This window comes from Aythya fuligula, chromosome 16, assembly GCF_009819795.1.
Source record: "Aythya fuligula isolate bAytFul2 chromosome 16, bAytFul2.pri, whole genome shotgun sequence".
Lineage (NCBI taxonomy): Eukaryota > Metazoa > Chordata > Aves > Anseriformes > Anatidae > Aythya > Aythya fuligula.
This window is the reverse complement of record NC_045574.1, coordinates 13,916,720-13,931,558: the sequence shown is the minus strand read 5'-3', so window position 1 is coordinate 13,931,558 and position 14,839 is coordinate 13,916,720. Positions and strand designations below refer to the sequence as shown.

At 44.7% G+C, this 14,839-nt stretch overlaps 1 protein-coding gene across 2 annotated transcripts in view; it reads right to left on the bottom strand.

Annotated features, from left to right (window-relative positions):
* COL20A1 (collagen type XX alpha 1 chain) overlaps positions 1–14,839 on the bottom strand; it is a 44,195-nt gene that overhangs the window by 10,709 nt on the left and 18,647 nt on the right. For both annotated transcript variants that reach the window (XM_032198637.1, XM_032198636.1), the window contains 10 exons: positions 14,301–14,433; positions 11,524–11,666; positions 10,749–10,878; positions 10,404–10,460; positions 7,479–7,517; positions 5,625–5,763; positions 3,768–3,910; positions 3,259–3,368; positions 2,292–2,450; positions 231–308 (listed from right to left, as the gene is read on the bottom strand). In XM_032198637.1, the coding sequence (XP_032054528.1) occupies positions 231–308; positions 2,292–2,450; positions 3,259–3,368; positions 3,768–3,910; positions 5,625–5,763; positions 7,479–7,517; positions 10,404–10,460; positions 10,749–10,878; positions 11,524–11,666; positions 14,301–14,433 (1,131 nt within the window). The remainder of the gene's footprint in view (positions 1–230; positions 309–2,291; positions 2,451–3,258; positions 3,369–3,767; positions 3,911–5,624; positions 5,764–7,478; positions 7,518–10,403; positions 10,461–10,748; positions 10,879–11,523; positions 11,667–14,300; positions 14,434–14,839) is intronic.

Here is a 14,839-nt window from a genome sequence, read left to right as displayed (position 1 = left end):
GGGATATGCACTGCCTTGGGACTCAGTCATCTTGCTTTTTGAAGCAAACACCTTTGTTCACTCCACCAAGACACATCCTGTTGATATTCCCAAGAAATGAGGCAAAAGTAATGTATAAAAGACACTTCTTGTGTCCGCCAAAATCATTTGCAGTGTCACTCCAGTGCCATGGGAGCATTCCATCATCACCAGCCCCATCTCAGCTAGCAGAGCCACCCCTCTTGTCTTACCAGTGCAGGAAGATCACAGCATCTGTCCTCCTCTGCCCCTAAGCTGTTGCACACAATCTGCAAAGACTGCAGCTGGAACTGGGGGGGAGAAAAGAGAGGTGACAAGAAGGTAACAGTGGCACACGAGATCCATCCCCAAACCTCATGATGTCCAAGTGCTAGAAATAACCTTCAGTGATGGTTTGACAGACTCCACCACATGGTCCCAACAGTAATTGTGCCCCAAAAGCCATACCAAAAGAAGTAGCCCTGGCCACTGAGCTACTTACCAGCCTTCAGGTCTCCGCTAAGCCAGTCACCAAGCAAAAGCCAAGTTTCTGATTTTTCACACAAACCCACAGCAGCAGGCAGGCAGGTCCCCAAGTAATTGGGTGTCAGCATTGCCAAAATGTGAAAATAAGCTTCTCTTCACTCCCTTCAGGGGAATAGATGTAAGAATACAACGGCAGCAGCTCCCAGGAGAGAGGTGCTCCCCTCCCAGGAACCCTGTCCTGTCTCTCTCACCACATCCCTCACAACTGCCACATCTTCCCATAGTGATTAACGCAGGGGCATGCACTGCAGAGAGCTAAACAACAAATAATGAGGCAGAGAGGATTTTTTAATTTCCTTAACTCAATTTCTCATCCGTTTTTCCTTCCACTCCATGAATGTAACAGCGAGCAAGCTGTACAGCTGAGGGAGCATGGCACACAGCAGACAGACAGGTGAACCCCAGAGATCAGCAGCATTAAAAGATATCTTAAATAAAACAAAGTTCCACAACAACCAGTAATGAGATACTCTGTCTTCTCAAGGGCATCAGAGCTGTGGAAGATGTGAAGCTTTGCTGGGCTTGAAAAGCACCGGGAGCAGAGATGGCATGGAGCTGTTTGTTAGTCAGCTACACCTCGCTAGCTAGCTGTTAGCCAGGGCAATTTAGGAGGGGCAGGGAGAGCACAGACTCCTGCCCCCTTGGCTGCTGTTTGACAGGCATGTGATCAGTCTAAAGCTGCTAACACTTATTTAGGAAATAAGTAAATACTGCTTGAATCCCATTGTCTCCTGTCTTGTTATATGGTTGATCCCATATCTTACAGGGAACTTGAACGTCCACTTGTTCCCTGGTACATCCTAGACCTCTGCTTCCCTCTTTGCAAGGAGGCAGGTGGGGATGCACATGGGACAAACTGTTCTTTTCTTTGAAGCAAGGGAAGTTGCAGACCAACTGACGTGCTGTTTTCCCCTAAATTCCTAGAGCTAAATGCAGAGCCAAGGAGCAAAATCTTCACAGCCATGAATAACTTCCTACAGTCCCCCTGAGCAGTTCCCCCTAACTCTGCACATCTAACATTCCTGTTTTGTGGGGTAAATACAGCAACAGACTCCCAGGCAATGGCACACATGGCTGGTTTTGCCTTTGGACAACGCATGGGGCTGTTGCAGGGCACGACAGTGAGCCCAAAACTTCCCCTTGTTCTGTCCTCTTGTAGGGAGCAGGCTCTCTGGGGGCTCTGCAATGCCATAAGGACATGCCTGCAGGCTGGCACTGGGCATTGGGGTTATTTTAATTCAAATCGCTGCTGACAAAAAGCCTCTATCCTGAAGATGGTTTTCACATCATTTGCATGCAGAGACCCAAGCCCAAGCACGACGGAGATCGAGGCCCCTCCGGACCTGTTGCCCTCAGTCACTGGCATTGCCCAGTGCCACTCGGGGGCAGATGTCACAACCTTCCCTTTCAGAAGCGATTTACTGCCCCTCCTGTCTACAGGAGCCTGCTGGGGTAGGGTTTGCACTGCTCCATCCCAGAGGATGAAGCATTGGGACCCACTGGCGCTGCTGCCTCTGCTCACAGACCTCAAACAGAGGCAGGAGGGGAGAGGAAGAGAAACACTGCGCCAGGAAAGCTCATTAAATCATGGAGATCAGCAGGATCAGGACACAGTCCTGCGTCACAGCAGCCTTTGGAGGAATTCAGAGCCAGCACGACGTGAGATTGCACGCCTCTCCATCTGCCCACCCCAGCCAGCTCCAGATTTAAGCCCCCAGTTCCCACAGTGTGCCCCTCCTGGGACTCACCGATGCTGACCCACTCCTGGGCCCTCTGGTCCTTGTCACTTTTCCCAGCATGATGAAGCCGGCCGTAGATATGCTGCCAACAGTGTTGATGGGTTTCTCTGCTATTTTCTTACAGTCCAGATAGAGTTTGATCTTAAAGCGGCTCACTGCCACATGCACCTGGGTGGAAAGAACCAGGCTGGACTTCAGCAATGCAACACAGAGACTTTTCAACACACTAACGCCTTCTACCCCATTCCCAGAGTTGGAAATTTAAGCAAGAGTCCTGGTAAAAACAAGGGACCAGCCAGCCATCCCCATGGGAAGTCACAGCCTCTTCAACAGGCAGCCCTGGTGGATGGGCACTAGACTTGGAAAAAGGAAGCATCTGCAGAGACAATAAACATTTTGTGGCCAATGAACCTGAAAATAGCAGTGACCCATGGATCTCCAAAGAGCTCTTCATTCCCTGCTGCCTCTGGACAGAGCTCGTCACTGCCCTGACTGCCCCCTCTCAGGCATTTCTGACACCTCTTCCACAGACTCCTTAGTAAAGCATATATTTGAAAATACATTCTATACAAATAAATACCAAAATGGCAAATGCATGCCTTTTACAAGGAATTAATTTAATATACACTGTGTATTTTATTCCTATGCCATTTTGTGTTATTACCATATATTACATGCAAAAATGATGGCCATTATGTGTGCTTATAATTAACCCATTCCCATTAGCATTTAAAAAATGAGTCAATGTGCAATGCATTTTAAGAAGCAATCAATAAAATTGCATTTTGCACATGGGATGAACCTAAACTCCCTACCATCATAAACTTGAGCACATCGAATAGGTTTGCTGGTTCCCTAGCAATCTGGATGCAAAGTGCTTATAATCACTCCTCACTTTGCACAATACACGTTGATGGCATAATACTGTCAGAGGAACGAGATAGTGAGCTACATTTCTCCCTTTTTTGATAAGAACCTTATGAAAGCTCCCATAGAATATCTTCTTCACTTCCTGTTGGTCAAAGGAGACTTCCTGCAAGTCAGCCTTGTAGTCGTGGTTGAAATAGGTCAAGGATTTCTTACTGGCTACAGGGAAAAATAGGACAAATAAGAACTTAGAATTAAAAGAGAATTTGATTTCACTCGCATACTGAACAATAATAAGTAAATAAACATAAACATTGTGAAAGATTTCATGTTATAATCAGATATTTCTAAACAATGGAAAATAAAGATAACAGGTAAAAATGAATGATATATTACAAGTAGAATACAAATGAAAATAAACCTTTTAATTGCACAGGGAAGTATTTAAAATGTGATGTTGCCAGCAACAAAGCTTCCTGAAAACTGCTGCTGTATAAAAAATAAAAAAAAAAAAAAGTAACCCCCCCCAAATTTCCAAGTGAATACCCAAATGAGTTCTGCTGCCTGCAGAAAGGTATGCAAATACCTGGAGTTAACGTATTCAACATGAAACCTTACGGTCAAGGTTAACACCGAGGAGGGGCTGGAAGTCCTCGTCTGTTATTTGCCACACAGCAAAGGGCTCCTTGGGGGTCTCGGGCAGGAGGCGCAGGAGGAAGCTGATGGTGTGCTCAGGTGGGATTGCAAAGAGGTGGACGTCGCTGAAATGAGACAAGAATTAGTTCTTTAAAGCAGTAAAAGCCAATAGACAACATCCTTCAGACAGAGTTCACCTGTCACGTTTCTTCAGCAGGACAGCTTAGAAAAGCTTCAGCCATGGGACTTGAATGTGATATGCCACAAGAGAGCCTGGCCCTGTTTTGTGCATCCCCCTCAGGCTGTCAAAGCCTGAGCTGAGTGCTGGGCACACGCTGTGAGGTCCTCGAGGAGCTTCCCCTGGTGCCATGGGGAGACCCAGGTGGAGCAGTCAGTGTCAGTCCATCACTGCCAGAGCTGCCCCAGGGAGCGCCAAAGACGCAGCAAGTGCAGATTTAATGCTTGTCAAAATAGAGCTTACAAAATATCAGACAACCTGTCAGGCTCCAAAACTCTTGCCCAAGCATCCCCTTCAAAAAGGAGGAAGAATGGTGATCATGTACCACTAGGTATAGTTTTAAGTCTGATCAGAAATCAATAGAAATGCCCTGGAAGGATAAGCACAGAGCCCCCAGAAGGCGTCCCCTGTGTCCCCACATCCCAGCTGCAGAATTTGGGCTCAGCTCTGGAACTCATGAGCGTGCAGCAAAGCCCGTCAGCAGCTGCTGGCAGGACCTGGCTTCCTCTGCAGCCACTGCCAAGCTCGTCAGGGAGCGCTGGGCAGAACTGCAGGGAGGCGAAGAAGGTCAAATTGGTTATGCCTGAAATACATCTGTAATCTGAAACAAGATGCATTTGCATGGGCATACACAACTCATCAAGCATCTTTTCAGGACTGATTCATAAGTAATGTCAGCTTCTTATTCTCTCTCTGCTTCTGATGGTGTAATATCCTTGGAGAGGCATGCATACCAGCTGAAGAAAAGGATTTGCCCATGATTTTCCAAGTATTTACACCAAAGAGCTCTCTGGATCTCCCCCATCCTGTGTACTCTAAGAAGCTTTGCTTCTTTAACTAAGATTAGGCTGAGCCAGTGCCTCAGTAATTAGGCTTTAAACAAAGTAGCACTGAATGTCAGGAGTCAGAGCATTCCTGATTTATTATCATTAAAAATGAGTGAGGTCATGGGAGCTGCCTGGCCCCTGGGACTCTGTGGAATGGCCTCGTACACAGCAAACAGGGTCAAGCCACAACCCTCGGTGGTTATTCCTTCTCAGCAGTAAAGATCAAGCTACCAAGAGCAGCCAGGAGACAAATATTTTCTAAAGCGAAGCTCTGCCTGCAGACCAGAGATGCTGGGAGGAGGGACTGAAGATGAAAACCTGACCTCAAAATGCCATCACTGAAGTGTGCGTGGTTGTGGGCAGAATGCCTGAAGGACCGTGCAGTGCCTGTACGTGACATAAGCCTTATGTCCATCGCAGCAACTAACGCTGCAAAATCAGTGACTCTGTAAAATGGAAATTGAAAATTTTGGGCTGCACAGAAATGAATAACGAATACCCATGTTGTGTCCTCTTAACTTCTGCAGGATGTATCCCGTACTCATCTTGAAGCAAGTCCAAGGTTAATTTCTTCATGTATTACGGAAAAACATCTGACATTCTTTCCAGACAATGAAAAGTTTAGCTCATCATCTTTACAATTTAATTTTGAAGTTGCCGGTGGGGCTTCATCACTCATACACAGATCAGTGATCTCCCCTTGCCGTGAGCACAGCTAATGTGTATGCATGAGCCCAACAGCGAGCACAATGCTGGTCGCAGCTCTGCTCCCACCTGGTCCTCTGGGTGAGCTGAGTGTCCCTGAACAGCGTGAAGGTGCGGGATCCGCTGAATATGAACGGCTCCATGGCTATGCCTTTAACGGAGGAATATTCCTTCTCTACTAAGCCAAACACTTCCATCATATCAAACCCTGGGACAGAGAAAAGGAGAAAATTAAGTGGTTAGAAAAGAGTGACCAAAAAATAAGTGTGATGGTAAAGCAGGTAGAATGAGCTTCTGGCTAGCAACAGGAGAAAAGGCCACAGCAGCAGACATCAGCAAGGCTGGACAGACTCACTAGAAACCTGGAGCACGTTCCACAAGTGGCAGCCAAGGAAAACAGTTTGTGTCTGTACCCTCTGCATACATTTGCTGTAATTGCCTCTTGGAGAAGGATGTACTAAAGATGGAGACTGCCATGATTTTGTTTTCAAATCTCCCGAATGAAAAACAAGTGAGAAATTACTCTAAAAAAAAAAAAATAAAATTCTTCATTTCAAATAGATGCAAAAATATTATCTTCAAAAGACGTGGAACCAGTCCAGTAATTGCTGGCAGGAAGAGTGAATTATTTCTGCTCTGAAATGCTGTATATGTAAGAGTCACAGAAAAAGGAAAAGAACTTTAAAACATGAGCATTTCCATTCCTCTCTATTTTCATGAGGCACCCAGGGGTGACCTGCCTTATGCAGCCTACAGAGGTTCTCCCCTGACATCTCTGACATCGCCTCTCCAGCTCAAGCAGCTTCATCTCACTTCCCTGGCTCATCATTAAAGCTCTGAGTCATTTTCTCATTTCAGTTTTCTGTTCTGTAAGACAAGATCTTGCAATTGGGATTCTTTTTTTAGTTTATCTGAGTTTGCAGCAGGGTGGGATGAAGGAGATAGCTCATTCTCTTGCAAATGGAAGGGCTACAACTTCATTACAACGTGAGCTTTTCAGTCTGGATTCCCTCACCCTTTCACTATTTACTGTCTCCTGCAGTTGCTTGGTTTGAGTTATTTTGTTTTTGGAAGTTGCTCCAGGTTGTACTTTTTTCCCCTATAACATTACGAGGGTGTTTTCTAAAATAAATGGTCTACTTAATCATTATCATTACTTGATCAATAAATATCATTATTTCTGATACAGGGCTCGTGGCACTAGAGTTGCATTAAAACACGCATGAAACACAGTAGTGCAAAGATGCAAAACAAAGCTCAATGCACAATTATAACCATATTGTAACATGATCATATTATTAATATAATGTGAATCTGCCATGCAATGATTTCAGCCATTTCTTTTTGCTCTCTCCCTGTTTTGGTCCCACCCCACTGCGTACATTTAACTTTGTGTGTTCACTAGAGCAAGGAAAGGAGCAGGCTGTCCCATGCCTCAGGTACAAGCCTTAAGCAACACATTAATTCTGTCTTGCACCCAATGAATAATAATTATTCATATAAAGCCAGATTGTTTGAGCAACAAAGACAGACTTGTGAAATAATAGCCCAGACCCTGATGAGAAGAGCAATCACCCTGGATGCAGATGAGAACAAGGGTCAAGCCCCTGGCAGCTCAGCAATTTAACCCACGTCTTCCATATTCTATAAACACACTCAGCCATTCAGATTGGGGTAGGATCTGTCTCTTTCCTGGCCCTCAGATTGAAAAGTGGTCTTCACTGTCAGCATTTGAAGGGGCTCAGGTCTCACCTGATAAAGGCTGTTTTCCTGTTTCATTCACAGAGTCCTCCCCTTTCCCTCAGGGCAGGAAAACCATTCCCCCCAATCAGCTCTTGCATATTTCTCAAAAAGCAAGATATTGTTAGATATTGTTTGAACATTTACAGCCCAGCACTGTGTGGGCTTGGTATGACACCGTACCTCGTATGGAACCTGCAGCAGAACTGATGGTGGGGCAGGCTGTGGGAAGAAAATAAAAGGGAAAAAATTAGGGGAAAAAGAGTAGGGGATTACTAAAGCAAAACAAACACAATTCGTCTGGGCTGAGTAATGGAAGACACAGCAAAAAACAGTGAATATCACAATATTACACGGCTTAATTCAGAGTCTAACCTTGAACCTTGTTTAGATATATGGAGACAGGTACAAAATTTATGTTTATGCAGACATATAGGTTCTTCCTTGCCTTGTTCATCACAACAAACAAAAAAAAAAAAGATCGTCTTTCATCATCAAACATCTTCATGATCACTTTCTCTTGACTAAAACACCTAGCACTTTGCAATATGAAATAAAAGGGAGCATTATGTTCTGCAAGCTTCTTTTTAAAACAGACATCAAAACACTTAAATTTTTTAATAGTTCTTTTACTTAAACATGCATATTAGCGACGCTGTAAAATAAACATATCGTCAGTTCCACATGTTATACCAGAAACTCAAAATACACTTAGTAAAAATTCAGGCATCAACCTGCTTTTTTTTGCTTTAATAATAGCCAGGAAGGGAGGAAAGATGCAGTGCTGCACATGCACTTTGACATGGTATAAGGCACAGCTTGGTGTCATCGCACACTCCAATTACATGGATCCTTATAGTATGCCTAATTTTTTGCTCTTCTTCATGTTTGAGAAACACGAAGAGTTCTGGCAGTTTTGCAGGTCCCCTTTCAGAAACTCACTTGATAAATCCTCTAATATGCCACAGGGCAGAAAGCAAAATCCGAGGATGCTGGGGAGAACAGGCTGCAACGTGAGGCACCGTGGTTACGAGCACTCTCCATATAAATGGTTTGGTAAGGGAGTGTTTTAGGAACCAGTGCACGAATGCTACTTTCAGTTATCTGCTGCCATTTAAATCCCAGGCCATGGATGCCAGATGGAGCTGGGACAAAGGGAATGCTTGATGCAAAATGAGAAACATCCCTGAAAATCAAGGACACTTGACAAGATGGGTTATTTCATAAGTGATTTTCTAGGTCATCTGTATAATAGAATCTAGCAGATCATTATACTAAGGCTTCATTATAACCTTTATATTGCTATTTTTACATCCATGCCATTTCACACCTCATCAAAAATGCAAGGCTTCCAATTGTCCATACCTAATTTTGTTTAAAAGATCTAAAAATGTAAAGGTGGTGTCCCATCCTCCCCATGGCACATGAGCTTCCTAAGTCCACAGGAGGTTCAATGTAATTATTCATAATCAAGTCATAATCAAACACAAAAAGAAAGGGAAAATATAGAAATGACTTTGATGGTTGCGGGACTGCTGAATCCAAGAGTTAAAACACAAAGGCTAACAAGATCCCATGACCTCCATTATCTGACCTAATACATAGGTTTACGTACATATACCATAATTCCCATAGAATTGGGTATAAAACCATTAAAGGAATCTATAGAAACATTAAGAAATCAGTTACTGAAGCTTAAGCCTCAGAACAACCTTTTTGAACTTGAACAGCCCCTGGTTGTGGAGCAATGTCCTGCATGCAGGACAGTCCCACACGTCTACAAGCCACACACCTGCTCTTTACAGAAACCAAACAGCTTTCCAAATGCAAACCACTGCTCAGAGTTGAAGCAAGGTGAAGAAAAATAAGCTTCCCTTCAAACTCATATAAACAGGCTGTGGTCTTGCCCATTTACCAGGTATCTGCCTGCCTTGCCTGGGGGTCAGGCAGCTCCTTCTAACCCTCGCCCAGACCCCAGTGTCCGTCTCGCTGGTGCCCTGGGGGTCCTCACCTCCTTCCAGCACTTGGGTTGCTCACAGCTCTTTGATCTGGCAATGCTCAGCTCAGACAAAGCACATCAGAGTCAGGGTAAAGGAACCTTGGCACTGACGGTGTGCACTTCTGCTTTGAAGATTTTTCATTGACTCCCAGCCTAGGATTCCTGCTGTCTTGTTGTTCTCTTTGTTTTTTTGTTTTTCTCCCCAAACCCCAGCCGAATGCAGTCACTGTACAACAAACATCCACCCCTGCACCAATGTCAGACCATTTCTCTCAGTAACTTGGTTATATATCAGTGTTTGAGTCTTTTACTGCTCATCCAACAGACTTGCCAAAATTATTACATATTATCTCCACTTCTTCAAAGAGTAATTATTTGATAAATTACACAATTTAGTCTTTCTCCTGTGATCTTTCCAGTGATCATAGCTATACATGCTGTAATAAATTTTACACCAACATTAGGGGATAATTGTTTTCTACTTGAAAGTTCACAGCATTTTCCTCTGTGATCTGAACACCTGCACAGTTCCTCAATAAGCCACTTGAAAACCAAGTCTAGTTTTCTTTTCTTTGTTGGGTGCAAACTAAAATTTACTCATCTAATCTCCTTCTTGGCTTCCCTCAGTAAGTTTTAAAGCTGCAGTTTTGTTTAGAATAATTTCAAATAGACAGGAAAAAGCATTAATGCCACAATATCTGTATTCCAGTATTTCCTTCTTAACAGCTTTTTATAACCTTGTTAATTCAACAACTAGTCCGCTTCAAAGTTTGCTTTATATCAACGAGGAGAACATATGCTCATTAAATTTAATAAGGGACTTTACAAGGAACTTTAATTTAAAACATGTCATTATTCTCCTTGCTCCGTTTTGGTCAAGTTGTGCAGAAACCCTTTAAATACCCCATCAGTTTCTTTACTGGGTGAGCCTGCTTTTAAGGTTATGTGGTTCCAGCCTCTCCTTGGACAGATTCACAGTCCCTAGGGGTGTCTGTCAAGAAGTGCCATGCCAGCTCCTGCCTGTCCTGAAGGACCCATGCTGTGTGATGTGTTACAGGGAAATAAATAAATAAATAAAATACCGAAGCCAGCCTTTATGGGTGACTTACCTTCTGTTTTAGATGGGACGAATCCTCGTATCGAAGGCAGTTTAGACATCACAGGAGCTGAAAGAGAAAGCAACGTACGCGTGAGCTCTCTTGTTCAGAACCGTGACACTTGGCTCAAGATCTGCATGGCCACCAGCCCTTCCTGCTCATCCTTGAATTGCAAATAAATTGCAGAAATTGGGGGAGGATTTTCCCTGTTCCAGGTTAGCAGTCCACCCTGCTGAGCAAAACCATGACCCCAGCCATAGCCCAGTGCAAGCAAGGAAATCACTGCTGCTGTAGAGGTTACCTCAGGCCTGGTAGAGGAAGGCTAATGAAGATGCATGTGCTGATGGGTTCACTCACCTGTCCGGCCCGTTGCAGATGTGCTCTCACTCTCCCCTGTGTAGTGGACAGCTGAAACGATGACCTTGTAGGCTCGGTCAGGCAGCAGCGACTGCAAGGTCACACTGCTGCTTTTCCCAGAAGCCATGATCTACAGTACAGTGGAAAAAAGAGCTCAGCGTTTGGGCAGGTTTCCCATTTTAACTCTTATTCAAACCCTGGAGTTACACTGAGCGTTTCTAGCAGTGTGTCAGAACAGACATGCTCAGGGCATCATCCCCACTTTGTTCAGGCAACGGTAAAAGTAAACCAAGGAAGCTTGGCTATACATTGCCATCAGATCAGTTGTGTCCATGGGAAGAGCATTTCCCTATGTAAATATGTAAATGCCCCAATATTCTCCTTGCAGATGGGTCAAAAGATCCTTATAACACAGTAACCTGTCTGCAAATGTGCATTTTAAAAGGTTCAAGTTTAACCTCCTCAAGTCAGAGGGACAACTGATCCTCTAACACTGCCTTGGAGAATTCCCTTCCCTGGTTCAGGGAGAGAAGAAAGCAGTTATTTTAGCAGTTTTGACGGACAAAAAAGGTAACAATCACAAGGAAACCTGGAAGTCTTCTTCACAAAACACCATGCCAGCAAGTAAAGGGAAGAGATTTGGGTTTGTACTCCTGCAAACCACTTATCCTTAGGGCATGTCCTACTGGAGTGAGCAGGGCTCCCTTGGGTGTGAAATTGTCCCCGTGTCCCTCTGCTCTGGTGCCCGTCCCCTGCAAAGGAGCTGGAGTCTTACTGTTTGCTGAGCACCGGTATCAGAGACAGGGCTGTAGGTGATCTTGTAGTGCTGTACACGGCCCTCGGGGGGCTTCCAGTGGACCTGGAGGCTGGTGGGGCTCTCGGAGTCGATGAAGAGGTTGGTGGGTGGGCTCCGGGAATCTGTGCCAGGGATTAAAGGTGAGCAGTGTGTAAGTTTGGTAGCGGTGCATGTGAATGGGACCAGCCTCGCGTGCTTCCAGGTCCCTTCCTGAATGTTTCACTGCTCTGCTGCTGACCAGGGCTCGAAGCAGAAGCAGTCACCTCGGGGACCAGGCAGGGGAGGAAATGGAGCCTGGAGGGATGAGGATTGCCCGAGTACAACATGGTACAACTCAAGCATTCAGAAATTCAAAGCCTGGGACCAGAAAAAGAAAATAAATAAATAAATAAATCTTTGATGGGGAGAAGAGTTCCGGAAACACAAGGAAAAGAGATTCTTTGTATGTATCGTGGGCAAACACCAAAGAACAGCCTCCACAAAGACCAAACTGTACTTGTATTTCAGCAAAGATCTGGAAATAGTGTAAAAATAGCTTGATTGCTGGTTAAGCCTGGATCAAAGCTCGTGTATCATCATTTCTACTATTTCTCGGCTTTTCCTTTTTTTTAAAATAATTCTTAAAAAAAAAAAAAAAAAAAAAAAAGTATCCAGCACACAGCACTTTTGCCTAGCTCTTCTCACACCACCACCCACAGCCTCAGGGAGGGGACCCATGTACAAAGCCTGAGCTACTCCCCTTTTCCTGGCCCTGCACCACAACATGTGGATGTATCCCAAATGGGTGATGGGCTGAGACATGGTCAGCAAGAACAGGATTTGCCGGAGATGAAAGCTGAGCAGCTTTTAATTATGTAAATGCATTTCTTTCCCTGGGGTCCCACTGTGTAGCGAACTGGATCTGGCAACAGAGGCTGTTATGCTGGAGGGATTTCTCTGGGCAGGGGCTGGGGGTCAGTAAGGGAAAGACAGAGGGGGCTAAATCCATCCACTGCTCAAACACAGGACTCAAGAGCATGGGGTCACCTACTCCAGGAGTTTGTTTCCAAGCAGTTTCTTGGTCTGTACAAACTTCTGGCCTTAAACCCGCACTGATATGAAGACAAAGAAGTCTTGGAAAGAGAAAAATGAACTTTTTTTTTCCCCAGAAGAGACTAAAAATGATGAGTGAGCCCTAAAGACAGCCAAGGACACACACCCAGGCTATGAAGTTTCTATTCTGCAGTTTTACCTGCAGTGCAAACAAGCTCTTCTGCCCACCCAGCAAAGTCTGAGGTGACCTTAGAGCACACGATGAACAAAGATTATTTGCATCTTCATTGATCTTCCTTCCCTTTTTCTGGACAAAATGAGCCTACTTTCCCTGAAGCTGAACCAAGTTTTGCTGGGAGCTGAATCAGGCTGGAGGCTGTTGCTGTGCATCACCGCAAGGTAAAGCGGAGAAGAAAACAAGTGTGGGAGGAAAAGTCACTTCAACGACGCTATTATTAGTGCTGTGCTATACCTCTGCATCTCTGCTGCCTGCATTGGCTATTTCATTCAGCTGACGTAAGTGGAGGCTCTGTTTAAGTGAACAAAAGGAAAGTTAAGTAAACTCTTACAAGTCGGATTTATTCTGGAAAGCCCGCAGGCCCTGCAGAATCTGATGGCATGGATCTGACAGCCAGGGGAAAGGTCAGCTCCTGAAGCTGCCCAGGAGGAAGGAAGCACCTCTGGCACAGAGGACACCATCTGTGCTTTTCACTTGCCTCCTGAGCCTCTGCACCCTGCTCCTCCACAGGAGGAATCCTGGGTCCAAGCAAGGACTGCTTGCCCAAATGCACCTAGAAGAGCACCATCACATGGTATTTGCAGTGGGCTGAGGAAGCTCCTTTAACATTTTGCAATTTGTGCTTTAAAATAGTCATTCGCTTTTCTGAAGCCTCTAAACAGCTCTAATATTCCCTTTTTTCTTATGGAGCTGTGGGATGCTTTCGTTATTATTTTTTTCTTGTTGACATGCAGCTCCCAGGTACTTGCCTGAGGTTAGCTTTCTGTAAACAAATGCTATTGTTATTCATTATTAATAAAACCTGAGCTTCTTATTCCAGGATTGCCATTTACTCTGAGCTTCATCAGCTCAACACCAGCCTAAAAGACTATTCTGCAAAAGAGGTTGAGAGCTGAGAGATGGAGGAGAGAACTGCTGCTGCTGAATGAATTGTATTCCATTCACTGCCAAGAAAGCCATTATACAGGCAATATTAATTAAGAGGACCTCTGGGAATACCACTTTTTAAACCTCATATCCAGCCAGTACAAAATGAGATTTAGATAATGCTTCCATGCTGAGTCTGCCTACAGGATTCTCTCTCATTTTTTAAGTGTCCTCAGATGATGCATAGCTCAGCAATGATGTAGTTAAAGAAGTCCTCACCCTCCTTAGCAGATAATATTTTACTAACAGGAAACATTCATTAGGCAACACATTCAGCTGAGCACCCTACAGAAAGCCAATGCATTTTCATCAATACACCATACAGAAGGGGAAAGAAATGGATCAGCCAGCTCATGCTTGCCCAGCCTATTTTTCTCAGGGGAAATTCAGAATGCTCAGATGGGAACCTAAATATCTGTAGCCACTTTTAGACATTCAGGTTTGGGTTTTAAGAGCTGCAGAAAAACAGATCTGAGCTGCTGGTCTGTGCTTGGGTCTGAGGGATCCCATGCCCTTATTGTTATTCCTGGGCTGTGGATACCAAACATCGATCACTTACTGGTCCTGTGCTGAATAGAGACCGTGTCACTTCGAGCACCATCTTTGTAGTAGGCCCAGATGGATATTTTGTAGTCTGTGTTCTTCTGCAAGCCTGGCAGGATAGCAGTTGCCACATTTCCAGCGATGGAGAGCTACAGCAGGGCAAGAAATGAGTCAGTTGAATCCCCAGGCTTCCCCAAGCTAGTTCATGCCATCCAAAGGTCTGGCTCACAGACTGCCTTCAGGCACAAACGAGTTATCACAGGGCTTTGGGGACAAAGTCAACTCTTGTGGGTTGTACAAATCTAAGCAAAGGCAAAGTTCCAGCCCTAACTAATGCAGGGTAGATGCCCATCCATTGCTGGCCAGTTATATTTAAAAGCTATATCAATACCATGGGACAGTGCTCTAACAAACGGTAGTCAACCTGCCACGAGCATGAAATCCATCTGCTTAGTTTCCATCCTTTAGCTGTACTGGGAACAGAAGCCCCAGTATACCCCTGTTCCAGCCCAAATGTGAAGCCTTTTATGGGAGACTCATGCATATTTGATCCAC